This window comes from Mustela nivalis (genome assembly GCF_964662115.1).
Source record: "Mustela nivalis genome assembly, chromosome: 20".
NCBI classification, from domain to species: domain Eukaryota; kingdom Metazoa; phylum Chordata; class Mammalia; order Carnivora; family Mustelidae; genus Mustela; species Mustela nivalis.
Window position 1 is genome coordinate 41,230,781 of NC_139039.1, and position 23,434 is coordinate 41,254,214.

At 49.7% G+C, this 23,434-nt stretch overlaps 1 protein-coding gene across 4 annotated transcripts in view; it reads right to left on the minus strand.

Moving 5' to 3' along the window:
- The window catches only part of FBXO25 (F-box protein 25), a gene marked incomplete at its 5' end in the record, with an annotated part of 53,200 nt that extends 31,904 nt beyond the window's left edge, over nucleotides 1-21,296 (minus strand). For 2 of the 4 annotated variants that reach the window (XM_082715302.1, XM_082715304.1), the window contains 2 exons: nucleotides 14,326-14,466; nucleotides 21,176-21,296. In XM_082715302.1, coding sequence (XP_082571428.1) covers nucleotides 14,326-14,459 — 134 coding nt within the window. The remainder of the gene's footprint in view (nucleotides 1-14,325; nucleotides 14,467-21,175) is intronic. The other 2 variants (XM_082715301.1, XM_082715303.1) reach the window with 1 other exon arrangement.
- Between the last annotated feature and the right edge of the window lie 2,138 nt (nucleotides 21,297-23,434).

Here is a 23,434-nt window from a genome sequence, read left to right on the forward strand (position 1 = left end):
GACAGCGGGACCCACCCAGTCAGAGAAGCAAAAAGGAAAAAGGAGAAAGAATTAAGTGATCTTAAGGGAATTATGAACACCAAGGGGACCTACATTCTCATTACAGGCTCCCCAGAAGAACAGAGAGAAAGGGGGAGCAGGGGACTCATTTGAAGAAAAAATGGCTGAGAACCTCTTACCCTGGGGACAGAAACAGACATCCAGACCCAGGAAGCTCAGAGTTCCAGTAAGATGAACCCAAAGGGATCCACACCAAGACACACTATAATTGAACCTTGAAAGTTAAGCAGCACGAGAAAAACCATCTGCGGCATACAAGAGAACCCTCTAAGACTCCCTGCAGGTTTTTCAGTAGGAACTGTGCCGGCCAGAGCAAGTGGCGTAATAGATTCACAGTGCTAAAAGGAAGAAGTAGTTGAGATGCCTTTACCCAGCAAAACTGTCCTGCGGAACTGAGCAGAGAGAAAGAGTTTTATAGATGAGCAAGATTTAAAGGATTTAATCGCCACCAGACTAGCCTTACAAGAAGTGTTCAAAGGACTTCTTCAAGCTGACACGAGAGGGTACTGATTAGTAACAAGAAAAAAATATGAAAACATGAATTTCCAAAAAAAAAAAAAAAAGAAAAAAGAAAACACGAATTTCACTGGTAAAGGTAAATATATACTAAAATCCAGAATACTCTAATATTGTAAAAGTGGTGGGTTAATTACTAATAAAGCTAATATAAGGATTTAAAAAACAGTAAAAATACAATTATTTCTTAACAGATACACAAGATTAAAAGATGTGAATTGTGGAATCAAAAACATAACAGGGGTGGTAAGATATAAAGCTTTAGAATGTCTTCCAACTTAAGTTATCCAATTAAAACAGATGGCTATAAATAGAGCTGTTTTATGTGAGCCTTGTGGTGGCCACGAAACAAAAACCTATTGTGGAAACCCAAAAGATTACGAGGGAGCAAGGGAAGCGTACCAACATGGGAAATCATCAAGTCACAACGGAAAAGACCCAGAGGAGCAAGAAACAGAGAGAAAGACACATAAATACCAGAAACGAACAAAATGGCAGTAAGTACAGACCGATCAGCAATGACTTGAAATGAGGAAGGACGAACTTCTGCTGTCACATGACACAGACGGGCCAAACGGATAAAAGAACAAGACCCATCTGCATGTGGCCTAACAGACTCCCTTGAGATGGAAGGGCACACAGACTGAATGAGGGGACAAAAGAAGATCGTGCAAGCAGATGGAAACCCAAAGGAAAAGCTGGGGTAGTGCTATACACCTCCTAAAACAGACCTCAAGACAAAGGCTACAGTAACAGACACAGAAGGTCACTGCATAAAGATAAAGGGGTCATTCCAACAAGAAGATACAACATCTGTAGGTGCTTCTGCATCCAACATAGAGGTACCGAAATAAAGAAAATATTAACAGATCTAATAATCACAGAGGATGTAATACCCTCATTTCATCAATGGATAGATAACCCTCACAGAAAATCAGTAAGTCCAACAACAGCCTTACAGAACACATGAAACCAGATAGGACTTAACAGGTACACACACAACATTCCCTCCAAAATTCCTACTTCAATGCACATGGCACATTCTCCAGCACAGATCACAGGTTAGGCCATAAAACAAAAATCTTCCTAAATTTAAGAAGATAGAAATGATATCAAATATGTTTTCTGACCACAATGATATGAAACTAGAAAGCAGTAAGAAGTAAACTGGAAAATTAACAGATGTATAGCGTTACAACAACCCATTACTGCACAACCAATGGGTCTAACAAGAAAACAAAAGAGAAGTAAGAAAACATCCTGAGACAAATGAAAATGGAAAACAACACAGCAACACATACAGAAGTTCTGCAGGGGAATTTCAGAGTGGTAAACGACTAAGTGGGAAAACCAGAAAAATCTCAAACTAGCTTCATATCTCAAGGAACTAAAGGAGAAGAATAAATCAAAGTTAGCAGAGGAAAAGTAGGTACCAAATTTCAGAGTAGTTATAAGTGAAATGCAAAATAAAAAGACATAGGAAAGATCAATGAGATGAAGAGATTTTTCAGAACATAAAATTGACAAACCTTTGGCTAGACTCACCAAGAAAAAGAGAAAATTCAAATAAAAATTAGAAATAAAAGAGGATAATATCTATCACAACTGATACAGAAAATACACAGAATCATAAAAGACTACTAGGAACAACTATGCACCAACAAACGGACAACTCAAAAGATCCACATAAATTCCTCAAAACTTACAACCTCAAAGACAATCATTAATAAACACAATATATGAACAGACCTTTTACTACCAAGAAGACTGATTCAGGAAACAAAAACCCCCCAGTAAACCAAAGTCAGGACGAGATGGCTTCACTGATGAATTCTGCCAAACATTTAAAGAACTAAAACGGACCCTTTTCAAAGTCATCGGCAAGAAAAGGAGAGGCAGGAAGGCTTCCAGACTGATTTTTCTAAGGAGTCAGCAGCGCCTCTACACCCAACTGGACAAGAACACCGGGAGGAAGAAGCTTACAAGCCGGTGTCCCTAATGAATACAGATGCGAAACCCTCAGTCAAGTATCAGCAAACGAGGGGCGCCCAGGTGGCTCAGTGGGTTAAGCCTCTGCCTTCGGCTCAGGTCATTATCTCAGGGTCCTGGGATCGAGCCCCGCATTGGGCTCTCTGCTCAGTGGGGAGCCTGCTTCCCCGTCTCTCTGCCTGCTTGTGATCTCTCTCTGTCAAATAAACAAGTAAATTCTTTAAAAAATATCTATCAGCAAACGAAATTAACATAATGTTAGAAGAACTATGCACCATGATCAAGTGGAATTTATTCCAAAGATGCAAAGATGGTTCAACATCTGCAAATCCATCAACGTGATACACTGCACTAACCAAAGGAAGAATAAAAATCTTATGATCAACACAACAGATACAGAAAAATCACCTGACAAAATTTAATAGCCATTATGGCAAAAATTCTCAAGGAAGTGGGTATAGGTATCAAAACCACAGTGAGATCCCACCTCACACCAGTCAGAACGGCTAAAATTAACAAGTCAGGAAAGGACAGATGCTGGCGAGGATGCGGAGGGAATGCAGGCTGGTGTGGCCGCTCTGGAAAACAGCGTGGAGGCTCCTCAGAAAGTTCAAAGTGGAGCTACCTTATGACCCAGCATCGCACTACTGGGTATTTACCCAAGGATATAAAAACACACATTCGAAGGAGCACATGCATCCTGATCCTTACTGTAGCATTACCAACAACAGCCAAACTATGGAGAAAGCCCGTGCCCACCAACAGACCAATGGATAAGGAAGATGTTATAATTATATATATATATATACATACATATATATATATATATATATATAATTTTTTTAAAGATTTTATTTATTTGAGAGAGAGACAGAGAAAGCATGAGAGGAGAGAAGGTCAGAGGGAGAAGCAGGCTCCCTGCGGAGCTGGAAGCCCGATGCAGGACTCGATCCTGGGACTCTGAGATCATGACCCGAGCTGAAGGCAGTCGCCCACCCAACCGAGCCACCCAGGAGCCCAGATGTAATATATATATTGTGTAATATATACAATGGAATATTACTTTGGCATCAAAAAGAATGGAATTTTACCATTGGTGATGATGGGTATGGATCTAGAGAGTGTTTTTTTTAAGATTTTTTATTTATTTATTGGACAGACAGAGATCGCAAGCAGGCAGAGAGGCAGAGAGAGCGGGAGAAGCAGGCTCCCCAATGAGCAGAGAGCCCGACACCGGGCTGGATCCCAGGACCCTGGGACCATGACCTGAGCCAAAGGCAGAGGCTTTAACCCACTGAGCCACCCAGGTGCCCCAAGAGTATTTTTTTAAAGATTTTATTTATTAATTTGAGAGAGAGAGAATGAGACCGAGAAAGAGCATGAGAGGAGAAAGGTCAGCAGAAGCAGACTCCCCGCCAAGCAGGAAGTCCGATGTGGAAACTCTATCCTGGGACTCCAGGGTCATAACTTGAGCCAAAGGCAGTCGCTTAACCAACTGAGCCACCCAGGTGCCCAGAACTGAGAGTATTATGTTAAGGGAGATAAGTCAGTCAGAGTAAGGTTTCACTGATACGTGGAATTTTTTAGAAAGATTTTATTTGGCAGAGAGAGACACAGTGAGAGAGGAAACACAAGCAGGGGGAGTGGGAGAGGGAAAGGCAGGCTTCCTGCTGAGCAGGGAGCCCACGCCGGACTCAACCTCAGCACCCTGGGATCATGACCTGAGCTGAAGGCAGACGCTTAATGACTGAGCCCCCGCCCCCGCCAGGTGCCCCTGATATGCGGTATTTAAGAAACAAAACACATGAACATAGGGAAAGGAAAGAAAACTAAAATAATATGAAACCAGCGAGGGAGACAAACCGTAAGAGACTCTTAACTCGAGGAAACAAACTGAGGGCAGCTGGCGGGGGGGGGGGGTAAGTGGGTGACGGGCATTAAGGAGGACACGTGATGGAAAGAGCACTGGGCATTACACGCAACTGAGGAATCCCTGACCTCTTCCTCCAAAACCAATACTACACTATACGTTGAGTGACTTGAATTTAAATAAAAACTGGAGATTGAGTCCGGCGTGGGCTCTCTGCTCATCTCACAGAGGTGGTACAGGACAGGCCCACAGCCACCCCCACACTCAGTGATGAAGAGCGAAAGCACCTCCTCGGAGACCAGGAACAACTCAAGGATGCCCACTTGTGCCACCCGACTCCGCACAGCTGGAAGTCCTGGGCTGTGCAGCTTGGCTTGAAAACCAGGAGGCATCCAAATTGGAAAGTGAGAAGTAAAACGATCACTATTTACAGGTGACCTGATACTATATACAGAAAACCCTAAACATTCCACCAATCATTACAATAAATGAATTCAGTAAAATTACAGGACACAAAAATCAATACACAAAAACCTGTTGGTTTCTACATGCTTATAACAAGCTACCAAAAAAAGAAATTAAGAAAACAATCTCAACTATAATGCACCAAGAAGGATAAAATACCTACGACTCAATCTAATCAAGGAGGTCTGCATATGTGAAACTGTAAGACCCTGATGAAAAACACCTGAATAAAACACAAATAGCTGGAAAGATACTCCGTGTTCATGGACTGGAAGAACATGTCCCCACCACCTAAAGCAATCTAGACTCGGGCCACCCCATCAAAATTCCAAAGGCATATTTCACAGAAACAGAACAATCCTAATGTGCGTTCGGAGCCATGAAAGCTCGTGAACTGTCACAGCAATCTTGAGAAAAGGGAACAAAACTAGAGGCATCACGCTCCCTGATGTCAAATTCTATCACAAAGCTGCAGTCATCAAACCAGTATAGTTGGCATAAAAACAGACACAGAAACCAGTGGAACAGACCAGAGTGCGCAAAAAAACCCCTCATGTGTGCGGTCCACGGAGCCAAGAGTAGGGAGAAGGACAGGCTCTTGAGTGAATGGGGCTGGGAAAACTGGACGTCTTCATGCAGAAGAATGAGATCCGACCACTACCTCACACACCCATCAAATTAAGTAAAAATGGATCTAAGACTTCACTGTAAGATCTGAAACCATAAACTCCTGGAAGCAAACACAGGGGGATACTAGCTCCCTGATACTCACTGGTCTTAGCGATGCTTCATTTTAATCTGACACCAAAAGCAAAGGCAACAAAAGCATAAAAAACCAAGCAGGACACATCAAACTAAAAAACTTTTGCACAGCACATGACAAGGCAACGTAGTAAATGGGAGAAAATATCTGCAAATCATAAACCTGATATAGAATTAGTACCCAAATATATAAAGAACTTTAGACTCAACAGCAAAATAAAAACATTCCAATTTAAAATGGGCATAAGTTGGGGAGACTGGGGGGCGCAGTGGGTTGAGCCTCTGCCTTCGGCTGCCGTCATGGTCCCAGGGGCTGGGATCGAGGCCCGCGTCGGGCTCTCTGCTCCGCGGGGAGCCTGCTTCCCCCACTCTCTGCCTACTTGTGATCTCTGTCAAATAAACAAATAAAATCTTTTAAAAAAAATGGGCGGAAGACCTGAACAGACACTTTTCCAAAGGAGACATACAAATGGCCAACAGGTACATGAAAAGGTGATCCTAATTATCAGAAATGTGTATCAATTTTTTAAATGTGTATCAAATTTTTAAAAAATACGACGAGATCCCATGTCACACCAGTCAGAACGGCTAAAACCAGCCAGTCAGGACACGACAGGTGCTGGCGAGGATGCGGAGCAAGGGGAGCCTCCTGCACGGCTGGGGGGGATGCGAGCTGGTGCGGCCGCTCTGCGAAACAGCACGGAGGTTCCTCAGACAGTTGAAAACAGAGTCACCAGGCTCTGTTTTGATATCAAAATTTGGTAATTTCGATAGGGACGGCCCGAGTCTGTAGACTGCTTTAGGCGGCGTGGACACGCTCATACCACTTCTGGGTATTCCCGGGGAGAAGATGAAGACGCTGCTGTGAAATCACATCTGCCCCCCCTGATCACTGCCACTCTGTGCACGGTAACAAAGACATGGGGACCACCTAAGTGTCCGTCGATGGATACACGGACAAAGACGACGGGGCCTGCGTTCGTACAACAGAGCATTACTCAGCCGGGAAAGCGCACGCCATCTTGGCACTCCCAGCAACACAGGGGCCCCCTCAGAGGGCCGAGCTGAGTGGGTCAGTCAGGTGCAGAAGGACAGACACCAGACGGTCTCACTTCTGTGTGCATCTACACATGACAAGTGACACTCAGAGACACAGAGACCAGAGAGATTGCTGGCCGCTGGTCACCAGAGCCGGTAGGCGGGGAATGCGCCAAATGAGTACTGGGGGTCAAAGTTCACCAGCTTCCCCTTAAAAGGTGAGCCTGGAGGACAGGGGTCTGGCGTGGTGACTGGAACGGAGGATGCTGTAGCACACACTCGCGAGCGCTGACAGAGAAAACCCTACACGTTCTCCTCACCAGAAACAATGTGTAAGGACCGGAAGGGCCCCTGTTCCCTGGACTGTGCTGGTCATTCCACACCGCGTACAAACACTGAACCGCCGGGCTGCACGCCCGAGACTTGGCTAACGGTCACAGCAGTGCACCTTGACGGAAACAACGGGAAACACACGGGGTCAGCGAGACCTGGGTGAAGAACTCCCGGACCGACGCAGTACGAGATGCGGCAAGTCCACGGGCACTGGCGTGAACGACTTCCACAACCAACAGTGGCAAGAAAGGCTGACGCGCAGTCCCATGAACGCACCCTGACGTCAGGCGCATGCACGGAGACCACCGTACCGGAACACGCAACACGCGCCCGCCCTGCTCGCCCACCCCTGGGGGCACCCACTTGGCAGCACTCCGCAGTCTTGTGCATGGGAACAAGAGGAGAACTCTGTCCCCCCCGTGCTCCCTGCTCGCCTCCCCTCTACCAGCACACGCATTCCCTCAACCTCTCAGCCAGCCCTGGGAGCTCCAGCTGCAACACACACACCCACCTGCACCTTGTCACCTCCCCCAACACCTCCACTGTCCCCACGCCATGACCACCTCTCTCACCTCCCCCAGAACCTGCACCTGTCCCCTCCATGGGGATCACTGTGAGTCTTTGCTCCCGCAGCCCATTCCTAACACGGCGGGCAGAAGGAGCCTGTGCAAGTCTGACCTGAACTGACTTTCCCTCCGTGGAGCACCTGGGACTGCCCCCTCCCTTGGGGAGAAGCCCACATCCGCACAGCACAGGAAGAGTGTCCCCGTGCCTGGCCCTGGTTCACTGCAGCATCTGGTGTCCTGCTGCCCCTGCTGAGCATACCCCTGCCCCCCTGGAGCCTCCTCTCAGCAGACCCCTTCCTCGGGGAGCCCCCCTCCACATTTCCACGTACCCCCTCGACACGAGCTTGCCCCTCCGCAGCACTCGTCACGTGGAACAAGCCACGCACTGTGCGCATTTCGTCCCCTTCTGTCCGTCGCACCAGAATGACAGTTCCATCAGGGCCTGGGTTTTGGGTTTCCATGTTCTGCTGGCCCAGCAGGGCCAACACCTTGTGTGCTCGCAACGGTACAGTAAGAACCAGGTGGCTCTCAGGGCTGGCTCATGGAGGATCTGTCCATGCACCCACGGGACAAAGGAAGACGCAGGCCCCTGTCTGTAAGTGGCTCTTTCCTGGAGGGGACACGAAAGTGGTGTCCTTCCTGCCTGCCTGCAAGTCACCCCCTCCCCTCAGCGAGGCGTCCGGTCTCAGGCCCTCCTCCCACAGGTGTCCACACTGGGGCTGGGATAGCTAACCGAGCTCTGTGGGCCATGAGGGAGTCAGTTAAAACCTACAAAGCGTCCGATTCCAACACCTTAAGTGTGCTGGAAAAAAGGACCAGAGGGACGCCTGGGTGGCTCAGTGGGCTAAAGCCTCTGCCTTTGGCTCAGGTCATGATCCCAGGGTCCTGGGATCCAGCCCGGTGTCAGGCTCTCTGCTTGACAGGGAGCCTGCTTCCTCCTCTCTCTCTGCCTGCCTCTCTGCCTGCTTGTGATCTCTGTCTGTCAAATAAATAAAATCTTAAAAAAAAAAAAAGAAAAAGAAAAAGAGGAAAGGAACAGAGCTTCAGGCTTCTGGGAACAAGCCTGCTGTCTTCAGACGCCCGGGGCAGTGCACACTCAGGTTGCGCTGAGACTCAGAAGTCACAGGGGAAGGAAGAGCTCTGCTGCAGCCCTCACAAGGCCACAGCTGCTGCGCAGCACTAGGGGCCGCACTGGGGGCGGCACTGGGGGCCGCCGGGCACGGAGCGGGCGGTCAGTAAGCACGAGTCTCCCGGATCCGTGGAAGAACGAGGAAATGGGGGGCACGGCGAGCCACCAGGGGGCGAGCACCGCACGGAGCGAGCTGATGAGAGCGAAGGAGGGAGGGAAGAGGGAACTCGCAGTGGCCCCGCGGGGTCCCCAGGGCGACCTCCCCCTCTTCCAGTGCCTGGCAGCTCACGTCAGGGTTAAGAATCTGCTAAGTGGGTCTATTGGGGAAAAAAAAAAAGGAATAGAACGGAAGCTTTGGGTATCAGCAAGAGCATCGCTGAAACAACAGGTCACAGAATGCAAGCCGGACACAAAGACGCAAGGGGAGAGCACAGGCCAGTCGAAATCACTGTTTCAGGACCACGATGCCGACATTCAAGGTGTCAGACCACAGGGACAGGCTTCCGGGGGGTGGAGAGAAGAAGGCCCAGGAATGAAGATCCAGCCAGAAGCGGCCAGGCTGTGTGAGCGCCCCGGTCGGCTCTGAACTCACACTGAGTGATAAACGGCCTCGGCTCAGAACACATCAGCGCGGCCCTCAGACATCAGACGAGACAAGCGGGACGCAGCTGGTTAACTCCGCGGAAGAGATGCGACCTACGAGACGGGACTCTGGCTTTCCTGTTCCATGATACAGGACTGTACTCCTCTTGCTTTACGGCTGGCGAAAATGCAATATGAAAACAGGGTCAGCCCGGCATTGACGATCCACAGGACATCATTCCCCAACAAGGCAGTAACAACAAATGCTGCCCGAGACACTCAACGCGGCGTCGGACGCTGCTGAACCGCACTTCTACGGCGCATAGACTTCCAGGCTTCTTTCCAGCCGCTGAAGGAACAACCCAAGGAGGGCTGAGCCAATGAAGATCCTCAGGGAAAAACACAGATGACAGGGTGCTTCTCCGACTAAATAATGGCGCAGGGGAATGTCTCCTCACCCAGGCCCTGTGGCCAACAGGACCAGCTCCTACTTGAAGGCCCAGATGACCTCATGAGTCCTCCCCATCATCATTATCTGAGAACCGTTCTGCATTCTCATGAGGGAACCAAAAACACAGCCTCTTTCCTTTTTCCTTGGGGGTACCCACAACTTAAAGATGTTCTTTAAAGAATTCAATTAACTTCAGATACCCTGGGAACTGTTAGAGTTGATGGTACTTCCTGTGGCGCCCCAAATTTACAATGCTCCGCCCATTGAGAACCAAATGAGCAAAATCAGCCTTAAAATACTCAAACTTGGGGGGCACCTAAGGGGTGCAGTCAGAGCAGCGTCTGATTCTTGATTTCAGCTCAGGCTGTGATCTCAGGGTTGTGAGTTCAAGTCTCACAAAGGACTCAGGGCTCAGCATGGTGTCAGCTTCTCCCTCTCCCTCTGCTCATGCGCTCTTGCTCAAGTATGTAAATAAATTAAAAAAAACAACACCTCAAACTTGGATTGGAAACAATGGTTAAGGAGAGGCCAATAAAAATAATGCAATGAAAAGGTTTACTAACCACAAAGGGAGAAAACCTTAGAAATGTCACCATTAGAACAGAGCTGAGCACACCCCCCCCCATCACACTGCAGCCTCCCAGGACGAGGAGGGCCTCCCGGCTCTGGAGTCCCCCGAGACTACAGTTCCTGACAACAGTGCAACCGATGGGAAAGGCTCTGACATCTCAAAGACGTGCAGTGTTCAGACACTCCTCTTCTGCCTTCTCTTTGCAAAAATCATACAAGACTGTCACCAGGGAGAAAACTACACGCCAACCAGGTCCTGAGGGAGAGGCTGAGCCGGATTACTCCTTAGTACGTTCTCCCCACGGCTAAGCCTCCAGGTCTGTTTGGGTGCTCCCCTTCTCCTGGTCCAGTCCGTTAGCTACTCTCCCGTTGATTCCGCACCTCCCCACCGTCCGGCTGCATGGACGCTGCGATGGGCACACACTCAGCCTCCCTCACCAGTCTGCGTCTGCTAGAAAAAATACGGACCCCCCGGAGAGCACACTGTGCTCTGCAGGACGAGACGGGTTAAGCCCACGCGTCTCTCACGTGAAGAACCAACCATCAGAACGGGATGGACATTTGCTCTGTCATCACTAACCTCCGTAACATCATGAATGCTGCTTTGAAAAACAGCTTAATCAGGATTCTAAGTGTGAACCAACTGGCTACCTGAACCACCATGCTGAACTGGGTGATTTCTTACCTATTTTCTCCGCACTTTTAATACTAAAATGAGGCGAAAAGAGAGTAGGGGGATATTGAAAGGCCTTCTATTTTCATGCCCATTACAAAAAAAAAAAGATTAAAAAAGTTGGTGAGATGGCAATTCACAGACCTGTACCCCTGGGGCTAATAATACATCATATGTTTATAAAAAAAATTTGAAAAAATTTTTTTAAAAGTTGGTTAGAATCTTGATTGCCTAAATGATTTTTACAGCAATTTTCCTAGTTTTAGAAAGGCTACCCTAAACCAAAGAATTGGGAGTGCTGTTTGAGTCAAAGACATTCAGGGGAAGACAAGGTCATTTTATACAGCAATTTGAAACGGTGGTTAACTATGGTTTTATTTTATCAAATTTTAGGTTCAAAATTAAATTGTTTTTTCCTCCAGAGAAAGAAAAACATCAGACATTTGTCGGAGTTCTGGGTCATCAGTGGCTTCTCCCTACAGGTCTGGATACACATTTTATGGGAAGAGGAAAAAGGAGCAAAGAAAAAAGAAAAAAGACAAAAAACAGGTGGCGTGGGGAAGAAGCAGCTACTAGATCGGACATCGTAAAGACGGAGTGCTAACTCTCCCTTCGCCTCGCCATCGGCGGGTGGTCCACGGCTGATGCACGACAGCCGTGTCAGTAAGGGCACCAGGTAGTTTCCACCACATGCGGAGAAGCACCAGTGAGCGAAGCTTCTGACTTCAAGGGGCTCTGGAAGCAGTGTGATGGGGCGGGGGGGAGTGAGCCAGGCGGACACAGAGTCTATTATGCAAAGAAAATGGGTCTGACTGTATTCTCTAACTGTGTGTATACAGAAGGCATTTAATTCTCAGATGTTTAAAATGTGTGGGATGAGGGAGGAAAATGCATGAGGAAAAAACCCACAAACATGCAAATTCCTGAGTGAAGGAGGAGCGGTAGTGGCGTTTGATATGCACAGCCCACTGACCCCCCATAACGCTGACTGCAGGACCCCCACAATTCAGTCAGCATCAGAGTCCATCAGGCACCAGACATTTCTGGATGTATTTGATCAAGCTCAAATTTAAATAATTTGCCATGAAAACTGTAAGATAAAAAGTAACTTCGAAAATCCACAGCTGTGTAACATTATCTAATACTAGTAGCATATATAATTACCAATCTCCTATAAAATTTACAGCCATGAATATTGAATAAAATTCAGAATGGCAGAGAAATGTCACACTATAAGCTCAGTAAATGTAACATGTTATCTTTACTATAATCTGAAATATAAATTAATTTCTGCTTTAAATACTACAAAAACCTATCTCTAAGCTAAAGCTACTAAACTTCTGTCAAAAAAAATCAGAGAGCCTAAAGCAAAAATAAACTCTTGGGACTATATTAAAATAAAAAGCTTCTGCACAGAGAAGGAAACAATCAGCAAAACTAAAAGGCAGCCCATAGATGGAGAAAGGTATTTATAAACGACATATCAGATAAAGGGCTAGTATCCAAAATCTATAAAGAACTTATCAAACTCAACACCCAAAAAATAAATTATCCAACTAAAAAGTGAGTGGAATGGGGCACCTGGGTGGTGCAGTTATGCATCTGACTCCTGGTTTTAGCTCAGGTGATGATCTCGGGGTTATGGGATTGAACGCTTTGTTGGGATTCAAACTCAGTGGGGAGTCTGTGTGAGATTCTCTCCCTCTGCCCCCCCAACACATGCATTCATGTGCTCGCTCTCTAAAACAAGTAAGTCTTTTTTTTTTTTTTTTTTAATGGGCAGAATGAACAGACATTTCTGCAAAGAAGACATCCAGATGGCCAACAGACACATGAAAAAGTGCTCCATCCATATCACTCGGCATCAGGGAAATACAAATCAAAACCACAATGAGATATCACCTCACACCAGTCAGAATGGCTAAAATCAACAAGTCAGGAAATGACAGATGCTGGCGAGGATGCGGAGAAAGGGGAGCCTCCTACACTGCTGGTGGGAATGCAAGCTGGTGCAGCCACTCTGGAAAACAGCATGGAGGTTCCTCAAAGTGTTGAAAATAGAACTGCCCCATGACCCAGCATCGCACTACTGGGTATTTACCCTAAAGATACAAACGTAGTGATCCAAAGGGGCACGTGCACCCGAATGTTTATAGCAGCAATGTCCACAATAGCCAAACTATGGAAAGAACCTAGATGTCCATCAACAGACGAATGGATAAAGAAGATGTGGTCCATATACACAAAAGAATATGACTTTGCCGTCAGAAAGGATGAACACCCACCATTTGCACCAACATGGATGGAACTGGAGATTACGCAGAATGTAATTAGATAAAGACAAGGACCCTAAGATCTCACTTATATGTGGAATTTAAGAAACACCACAAATGAACAAAGTGGGGGAGGGGAGGAAGGGAGAGAGACAAACCCAGCAACAGCCTCCTGACAACAGAGATGCACTGCTGGTTAGCAGAGGTGGTGAGGGACGGGGAAAGCAGGGGAGCGGACTGAAAAGTACACTTACCATGATGAAAAATAATAAAGTGATTAAAAAAATCAGTTTGCCCATCAGTTAAAAATACAGTTGGTAATTATGCAAATGCCAAGTAAAAACATAGAATAAAATCAACTGCGTGACCCACAACACCTTGAAGGAGAGGTTCTGAGACCTCCCAGTTCTCCAGCCGTCCCAGCAGCACCAATGAGGCAGACTGCCACTTCTCACGCCGTGCTTCCGAGCTTGTGCGGCCTGGGTCATCGGGATGCTCCCCGCACAGAGAAAACCCCGCCTTCCTCGGAGTCTAGTGCTCTAGCCACTGAGGTATGAGCAAGCGTGACCACGTCTCCTCGTCTCCGACCCTACTGACCGGGACGCAGACGCTGAGAGCGATGCTCCACCGCAGGCTGAGCAGAGGACACTATGCTCTTGGGACAGCACAGCCGCCACACAGAATGTCCTTCCTTCCCAGATCAAACTCACTCCACCCGCTCAGGCTCCCAAGAGAGAAAAATGCATTTGTCTTGCACAAGGTCTCGGACGTATGCCGCCAGAACGACATCCTGATATACTGAGGTTCCTCAGCTAGAACATGGGGTTAACATAATCCCTTCTCTCGGATTACTGGAAGGATTAACTGTCTTCAATAGAAGAAAGCAGCACCTATGGGAAGGTTCTAGATCATCTACTAGGCTCAGTCTTCCCCTAAATAATGTATGGCTTCTCATCAGCCCTGAGTACAGGCGAACTCAGCCAAGGACAAGGCGTTCACCCTACGTGGGCGGCAGGCAAAGGACAGGGTCTGTGCAGCTGTAACTTACACGCTGTGAGTGAGAGCACGCGGGTTATTCTCTCTCTCCAGGTCCCGACTCCAGGATTCGCATCGCTTCCAGCCATCTTCTGTCTTAATCCAGCTCCATCCAGGAGATCTCCAGTCCTGACCCAAAAATGGCATAGTTCTCCTGTAAAAGAATTAATTTACATTAAAAACTTATGTGCAGTTAACAAGTTTGCTTTCACTTAGAACATCTGTTAATTAATTTTTAAGAATAAAGTTCTTTTTTTAAAAAAACAGATTTTATTTATATATTTGACAGAGAGAGAGATCACAAGTAAGCAGAGAGGCAGGCAGAGAGAGAGGGAGAGGCAGGCTCCCCACGGAGCAGGGAGCCGGATGTGGGGCTCGATCCCAGGACCTTGAGATCATGATCTGAGCCAAAGGCAGAGGCTTAATCCACTGAGCCACCCAGGCGCCCCAAAAATAAAGTTCTTAATACTTAAATGCCTACACATACCCTAAATGCTCAGGAGACCTTGGCGGTCACACAGCACCTCAATGTGTACTAACACATCAAGACACTGACTAGCTGGCCACTGCACAGGTCAGGACGGGCTCAGCAGAGCTACCATCTCAGCTCTTCCCCGCAGAGTCAGCAGGGGTCAGTGGAGGAGGAAGAACAGGGAGCATCACACCAGAGAAGATGCTCTTCACTAGAAATCAGAAGCAACGGAACACGAGACATTCTCCTGTTCTGCACTGTGCGCTCTTCAGTTTGGCTGAAGCTTATGGCATGAGATGTTGAGAAGTGAGAATAGGAAGTGATCAGATCTAAGAACTGGACTTTCCCCTGAGGGCAAAGAGGGGCCTAGGAAGGGACTTCAGAACATAAAGGATCCGTTGGGAGTCAAGCCTTTCGGGAGCCTCGGGGGTCCCCCTGTGAGGAGGGAAGCTGGAGCTGGCCAGGGTGGGGGTGGCACCGAGGGAGAAGGAGCGAGGACTGGCGGTCACAGAACACTGGCCACCAGCTCGGAGTGTGGCTGCACTGGAGGAGAGAGTCTAAAAGTATTCAGGAGGCAGAGTCCAGGAGCAGACAAGGACTTCCGTCTTGCACGCTGTGTGTCTGGCCCTTGCGTGGAGCCGAAGGGACCAGGTGCCATGTGCTCAGCTAACCCAGGTAGGCCCACCGGGCAGGGCCACATGCCACACTGGCTGGATGTGTGAGGGGAGACCAGAGACAGCCCGGGTTAGCTTCTGGCACCTGAGAGATGCTGATTTCAGTTTCAGACAGGCCTGTCAGCTTTGCTGAACCCATGGCGATAGGCACTGTCCTGGAATCCACGTGTGCGAATCCAGGTGTAAAAATTCTGACCTTAAAAATGAGGACACAGATATTATTACTTTCATAAATCTCGCAATTTGGTGAGAGCAAGACCTCGAATACTAGCTCTTCCACTGCCTAGAGTGACCTTCCTCTTGCTCACTGGTTCTCCACCCTGGCTGTGCGTTAACATTACAGCCTTGGAGGCTGTTAGAACATACAGTGTTAGCTTCACCCCAGACAGTTGAACAGGAGAATCTATGGGTGACGGAGCACACAAGGGAGCTCAGTAAACACTGGGTAAACAATGCATAAACAGAGCCACAGCTCAGAAGAGAGGGGAAGGCTGGAGACCGTGACAGGAAACTCACCAGCATTCAGGCAGTAAGCAAAGCCACAGGAATGATACCACAGGAGAGAACACACAGAGCCAAGGGAAACACTCTAAGGGACCAGGACATTTGAGGGCCAAGAGGTAGAGGAGCCAGAGAGGGAACTGAAGAGGAAGAGCCGAAGAGGCAGGGGAAGGGAGTAGGAAGCCAAGAGAGGAGCGTATTTTAAGAAAGGAATGAATGATGCAGAAGAATGAAACTGGACCATTTCCTAATACTACACACAAAAATAGACTCAAAATGGATGAAAGACCTCAATGTGAGGCAGGAATCCATCAAAATCCTTGAGGAGAACACAGGCAGCAACCTCTTCCACCTCAGCCACAGTATCTTCTTCCGAGAAACATCACCAAAGGCAAGGGAAGCAAGGACAAAAATGAACTATTGGGACTTCATCAAGATCAAAAGCTTTTGCACAGCAAAGGAAATAGTCAACAAAATCAAAAGACAACTGACAGAATGGGAGAAGATATTTGCAAACGACATATCAGATAAAGGACTAGTGTCCAAAATCTAGAAAGAACTTAGCAAACTCAACACCCAAAGAACAACGAATCCAATCAAGAAATGGGCAGAGGACATGAACAGACATTTCTGCAAAGAAGACATCCAGATGGCCAGCAAACACATGGAAAAGTGCTCCACATCACTCGGCATCAGGGAAATACAAATCAAAACCACAATGAGATCCAACCTCACACCAGTCAGAATGGCTAAAATTAACAAGTCAGGAAACGGCAGATGCTGGCGAGAATGCGGAGAAAGGGGAACCCTCCTACACTGTTGGTGGGACTGCAAGCTGGTGCAACCACTCTGGAAAACAGCATGGAGGTTCCTCAAAAAGTCAAAAATAGAGCTACCCTACGACCCAGCAATCCCACTACTGGGTATTTACCCTAAAGGCACAAATGTAGTGATCCAAAGGGGCATGTGCACCCGAATGTTTATAGCCCCAATGTCCATAATAGCCAAACTATGGAAAGATCTAGATGTCCATCAACAGATGAATGGATAAAGAAGATGTGATACACACACACACACACACACACACACAATGGAATACTATGCAGCCATCAAAAGAAATGAAACCTTACCATTTGCGATGACATGGATGGAACTAGAGGGTATTATGCTGAGTGAAATAAGTCAGAGAAAGACAATTATCATATGATCTCACTAATATGAGGAATTTGAGAAGCAACGTGGGGGGGTTGGGAGTTAGGGAGGAAAAAGTTAAACACGACGGGATTGGGAGGGAGAAAAACTATAAGAGACTCTTACTCTCACAAAACAAACTGAGGGTTGCCAGGGGGAGGGGTGTAGGGAGACGGTGGTTGGGTTATGGGCATTGGGGAAGGTATGTGATATTGTGAGTGCTGTGAAGTGTGTAAGCCTGACGATTCACAGACCTGTGCTCCTGGGGCAAATAATACATTATATGTTAATAAAAATTTAAAAATTAAAAAAAAAGGAATGATTGAGAGAGGACAACACTTAACAAGCTAGTACAGTAAGAACTGAAAAGTATATATTGGATTTAGCCACAAAAAGATAGCAGACAACTCAACCAAAAACACTTTCAATAAAGTCATATTAATCTCGGGGGTGCCTGGGTGGCTCAGTGGGTTAAAGCCTCTGCCTTCGGCTCAGGTCATGATCTCAGGGTCCTGGGATCGAGTCCCGAATCGGGCTCTCTGCTCAGCAGGGAGCCTGCTTCCTCCTCTCTCTCTCTGCCTGCCTCTCCGTCTACTTGTGATCTCTGTCAAATAAATAAATAAAATCTTTAAAAAAATAATAATGTCATATTAATCTCACATCCAAGTAGAGTTGCGGCATTTCGCTAATGTGGAATATTTCTAACAGGTACATGAGAGACAGAAATGTTCAAATATTATCTCCTAACTATATCTATTACAACTAACAAAAAACAGGCTATTAAGTAGACATTTATACTGGCTTAGAAGAAACAAAAATAATTAGAAGAAAATTTTAAGCCTTCAACAGTATTCCTGGGTAAACTTTTAAGTGCTCACTTCCTTAACAAAACTTGGTTTTCCAGGAAAAACATCTTTAACAGTCACATATTCATTCAAACTCTTATTTTATTATATTTTTTAAAAAGATTTTATTTGACAGAAACTACAAGTAGGCAGAGAGGCAGGCACAGAGAGAGGGGGAGGCAGGCTCCCCACTGAGCAGAGGGGCTCCATCCCAGGACTCCGGGATCCTGACCCGAGCTGAAGGCAAAGGCTTAACTCACTGAGCCACCCAGGCGCTCCTCAAACTCTCATCTTAAAAGATACTTCAGAATCATTATTTAAATCTCAGCACTATTTTTGTAAGTTTTTTTTTAAAGATTTATTTACTTGAGACAGAGAGCGCACAATTGGAGGGGAGTGTCAGAGGGAGAGGGAGCAGGCTCCCCACTGAGCAAGGAGCCCGATGCGGGACTTGATCCCAGGACGCTGAGATCGTGACGCCCAGCTGAAGGCAGATGCTTCACCTGCTGAGCCACCCAGGTGCCCCGTAAGTATCATCTTGCAGACTTGTTTCAGGCCACCAATCACCCTAAGATGCAGAAGCTACTACCACATCCAGCCCGTTGTTATCTGAAATTGTCTCCAACAGTATGCGCGCCTCCCAAACAAGGCAGGTGCAAACCATGATGGGGAAGATGCTGCTTAAAACGTAATCTAGTCTCATAAAAACCAGACGAGAGAAAAATGTCTGAGGACCAACTGCGACTGTTGCCAGCGTGTCTCCCAATGTCATATACGGCGGACTCAGAAAAACCGGTATTTTTATAAAACGTGGCCAGCACGCAGAACACTGCTACACAGACCAGACATAGATTACTCCAGTAACAGGTAAACACAGACTGGCACGTTATTCTGCTGTATGTCCCTTCCCTGAAGGTGTACTACCTAGTCCAAGAACTAAAAAGACAAGAGCCACATCTTTATCCATTCACCGGTGGGAGGACATTTGGGCTGTTTCTAGTTTGGCTATTGTGGGTAATGCTGCTAGAAACACCAGGGTACAGGTACCCCTTCAAATCTGTATTTCTGCATCCTTTTGGTAAACACCAGTGATAAGTTGCTGGGTAGAGGTGGGGAATGCGCTGGGTGGGAGACGGACATTAAGCACTTGTGATGAGTACGGGGGGTTTGATGTCAGTGATGAGTCACTGAATTACTCCTGAAACCAAAAATTACACTATATGTTAATTATAATTTTTTAAAATTTTGAAAAAATAGATAAGAGCAAATAAGGAAACTCACAGAAATAATATATGTAAATATACTTAAAATATTTTACAATGTATATGTATGTACTAAATGAGCAATAAAGAGAATAAAAGAAATTTGGAATAAAAAGCAGATCATTTGGGACCTCTGAAGAAAATTCAGGGCACCATGCTGGCCTTAAAGTTAAATCTTAAGAAATGGGAGACAACGGGGGAAAAAATAGCAATCACAGAAATGGTGGGCACACAAACACGACACCTTTGAGAATAATAAACAGAACAGGTTGGCTGAAATAGAGCAATCTTTGGGACGGCTGGCAGGCAGGTTGGAAAGGTGACTGGAAGCCAGATCGTGGAACACTTGAATGTCAGAGCTGTGTGGACTTTCCTCTCCAGATGAGCAAGAGTTTTTAGGCAATGTAGTGGCAGGAGCAGTGTCGTTCTGCAGGTAACCTGCCAGGTCCCGGGTGGTAAAGGGCGAGGGAGAACCGGGGCAGAAAGCCCAGGTCGGGGAACAGAAACCTCCTGCCCACAGCGCAGCTGACCGGTCTTACAACGTGAGGACCAGCAAGCCTGCCTTGGTCCATGTAGGCGCGATGCCCACTCAGCGCTTAAGACACTTCTACTCAGGCCTCCAAGGCAACGCCCAGAACATTTATGCGGAGTCTTCCCGTGAAGTTAAGAGTCAGCTTGAAGGTCATCCGCTCTTTTGCAGCGACCCCTGTGAGAGACCACAGGGTCGGCCCGAGCGCTCAGGGCTGCTTCGATGCGTACGGGTCGGAAGCAACGAAGCCCGGCCGCACAGGCCGCGGACGCAGAACACAACGTCCCCAGGTCTCTGCAGCGCAGACGAGACGATGGGTCCTGCGCGGCTGCGCGCGCCACAGGTCTGACGGGGCCTCTGGGTCGTCCTGAAGCTCTCTCCGAAATCGCCACCCGCACCGTCCACGAACTACGGCCGGCTCTGGCCGGAGCGTCCATCACGAGCAACAACAAGGAGCATCAGGGAAAAGCAAGAAAAAGAGAAAGACGCGGCGCAACAGACATGCCTGGGACCGAACCTCAGAACCCTCCGAGCACCCGCACTCGCGGACGGAAACGCGTCCTCGCACTGCGGGCTGAGAGCCGCGCACCACCCTCACCGGCCTTACTGACCCGCCTCGCTAAGCCCCACTGCAGGGACAGCGGCACCGCGGCGCAGCCGGGGCTGGGCTGCCCCGCGAGGGCCCCACGCGCGGCCGCAGAGGCCCCCGGCGGCGCAGCCGGACCACGACGGGCAGGGCCCCCGCGCGGTGCGGGCTGCACGCCGGCCGGGGCTGCGGGCTGCGGGCGCGGGGGCAGCTCGGAAGGCGAGGCCGGCGCGTGTTCTCCGCAGCCCGAGTTTCCCACCCCGCGTCCGGCGGCGGAGGCCCGCGGAGCGCCGCGGCTCCCGGGGAGAGGACGACGCGCGGCCCGGGTCGGCGGCCGAGGCCGGGGGAGGACGCCGGAGCCACACAGGCTGGGGACCAAGGGTCAGGCACCGGGAGGCCAGCGGAGCCGCCGGCCGGCACTGGGGGCGCAGCCGGAGCCGCAGAGGAGGACAGGACCCGGCTCGGGCAGGACGCTGGGGCCGCGGACGGGGCCCGGACAGCAGGTGGGACGCGGGCGAGGGCCGGGGCCGGGGCCGGGGGTCGGCGGCAGGGGAGGGGCGCGGGCGGGCGCCGCGAGGCGCAGGCGTCCCCGGGGGAGGGGAGCTCGGGGCGCGCGGGGGCGGCCGCGCCGGCGGGAGGGGCCCCGGGAACCGCCGCCGGCCCCGAAGGCAGCGCCCGCGGAGCGCGAGGCCGGGGCGGCGGGGTCGCGAGCGCGCGGGGATGGGCGGCGGCCGAGGGGAGGCCGCGCCGCGCGGCTCCGGGCTCTTGGTCCCCACCGGCGCGCCCCGGGCCCCCGACCCTACCTGGCGCGGGCAGGGCTGGGGGTTCGCCGTCCCCACCGGGAGCGCAGACGCCCTGGGGCCCCACGGACGGCGGCGCCAAGCTCTATTGCCGGAAGTCGCCGCCGCCGGCCGGGAAGCGCCGACCTCAAGCCCCGCCCCGGGCCGCGCCGATTGGCAGCCGCGGCTCCGCGTGGCCGTGTTGCTACCCGGCTCCCGAGGCCGAGGCGCGCGCGTGCGCAATGGGCCCCGCGTCGCCTCCTCCTGCGCGTGCTCAGTGGGTGCGGGGGCGCGCGAACCCGCGGGCGCGGGGCGGGGCGGTGTCCGCGCGTGGGAGGGCCCGCTGCGCTGACCTGCGGGCGTGGGGGGGGCGGTGCGCGGGGCCGGGACCCCCCTCGGCTCTGCTGACCCCGCCCCGCCCCAGGGCCCACGCCCACGCCTGCTCCCCGAAGCTCCCCGAGCCTCAGTTTACCCCTGGAGCCCCTGCGCCCGCGGTCGTCGGTCCCCCGCGGTCGTCGGTCCCCCGCGGTCGTCGGTCCCCCGCGCGCGGCTCCGGCATTGTCTGCGTACGGACCGCTCGACGGGCCAGGTCCCCGCGCGGGCGATCGTCCGCGGGGGCGCGGGGGTGCGGCTCCTCCGCGAGCGGGGATGTGGGGGCAGCGGGCGGGGCGCGGCTGCAGGGTGGGCGTCGCGCTAAGTTTTGTTTAAAGAGTTTGTTTATTTACTTGACAGAGACGCAAGGGGGGGGGCGTGGGCGGTGGGGGTGGGGGGGGACGGGGCAGACTCCCCGCTGAGCGGAGACCCCGGACCCCCAGATCATGACCCGAGCTGAGGGCAGAGGCGTAGCCCACGGAGCCCCCCAGGCGGCCTGACTATACTTCTCGAGACTCGGTGGGCGACGACACACCGCACAGTCACCCTCGGAAGCTGGACGTCATCGCTTCGGCTCCGGATGTGGCCCTGCCGTACCCCGGGGTCGGGGGCACGCGGTGCTTCCTTTCCAGCTAAATGAACCCTCCGAATCGACCATCTGACCCAGTCACCCGGCACCCTGCGACGGCAGCTGTTCCCTGAATGAGGGCCTCCGGCTGGACACTGTTCCAGTACACGCGTTCCCCGACCTGAGATGCGCCGAAGCCCGTGTCGGGCACCGGACGTCAGCTCGCACTGCCCATGCCCAGCGAGGTACATCTCTGTGACCGAGACACCGAAAGACGGCCGAGCTCCATCTGCGTTTTGTAAAACGTAACTGTCCTGAAAATCTAATTTCCTCAAATTTATGTGAAAAAAAGTAGCAAGGGGAACTGAGGGTGTTCCTCACGCTGCAGTGCCTGGCCTGGCTGCTGGCCCTTCGCGCACTGATCCAGGACGGCCTGGGCCGCAGACGTTTGCCTCTGAGGCCGCTCACTGTGTTCACAAAGCCACGTTGCTGTCGCGGCAGGAAAGCCGCCGCGTGGCTGCTTTCTCTGAAAATTTTATTTACAAAAAGATACTGGCTGAATTTGGCTGGGGTATAATTTGTTGACTCCTGGTCTAAAGATTGGAAATATTTACTTAAATCCATTCAACAGAATAGACACTATGCTAAGTAATAAGAGGAAAAAAAAAAAAAAAAAAAAAAAGATGGGATTTCGAGTTTTCCAGGAGACAATAGTTTCTTCTTCTTCTTTTTCTTTTTTTTTTTTTTTTTAAAGATTTTATTTTTAAGTCATCTCTACACCTAACATGGGGCTTGAACTGACAACCATGACATTGGGAGTCACAGGCTTTACTGACTGAGCCAGCCAGGCACCCAGGAAACAATGGTTTTGACTATTTAAGTTTTTTTTTTTTTTTTAAAGATTTTATTTATTTATTCGACAGAGAGATCACAAGTAGGCAGAGAGGCAGGCAGAGAGAGAGAGAGAGAGGAGGAAGCAGGCTTCCCGTGGAGCAGAGAGCCCGATGTGGGACTCGATCCCAGGACCCTGGGATCATGACCTGAGCCCAGGACCCTGGGATCATGACCCGAGCCAAAGGCAGAGGCCCAACCCACTGAGCCACCCAGGCGCCCCTTGACTATTTAAGTTTTAATTAAACTATTTGAAACAAAGTATTTGGCTACAAAATATGCCTTTGGAGGTTAAAAATGAGTCCTACAATGAAAACCTTTCCTCAGTGGTCTGGCATAGTACCTAAATCTTCAGACATATCATTCTTATTCCGAGTGATGTTGAACTCGCCTATAAATTCCATTCTGGAGTTCAGAGTTACGATCTATGAGTTTGCTACATCTGCATGAAC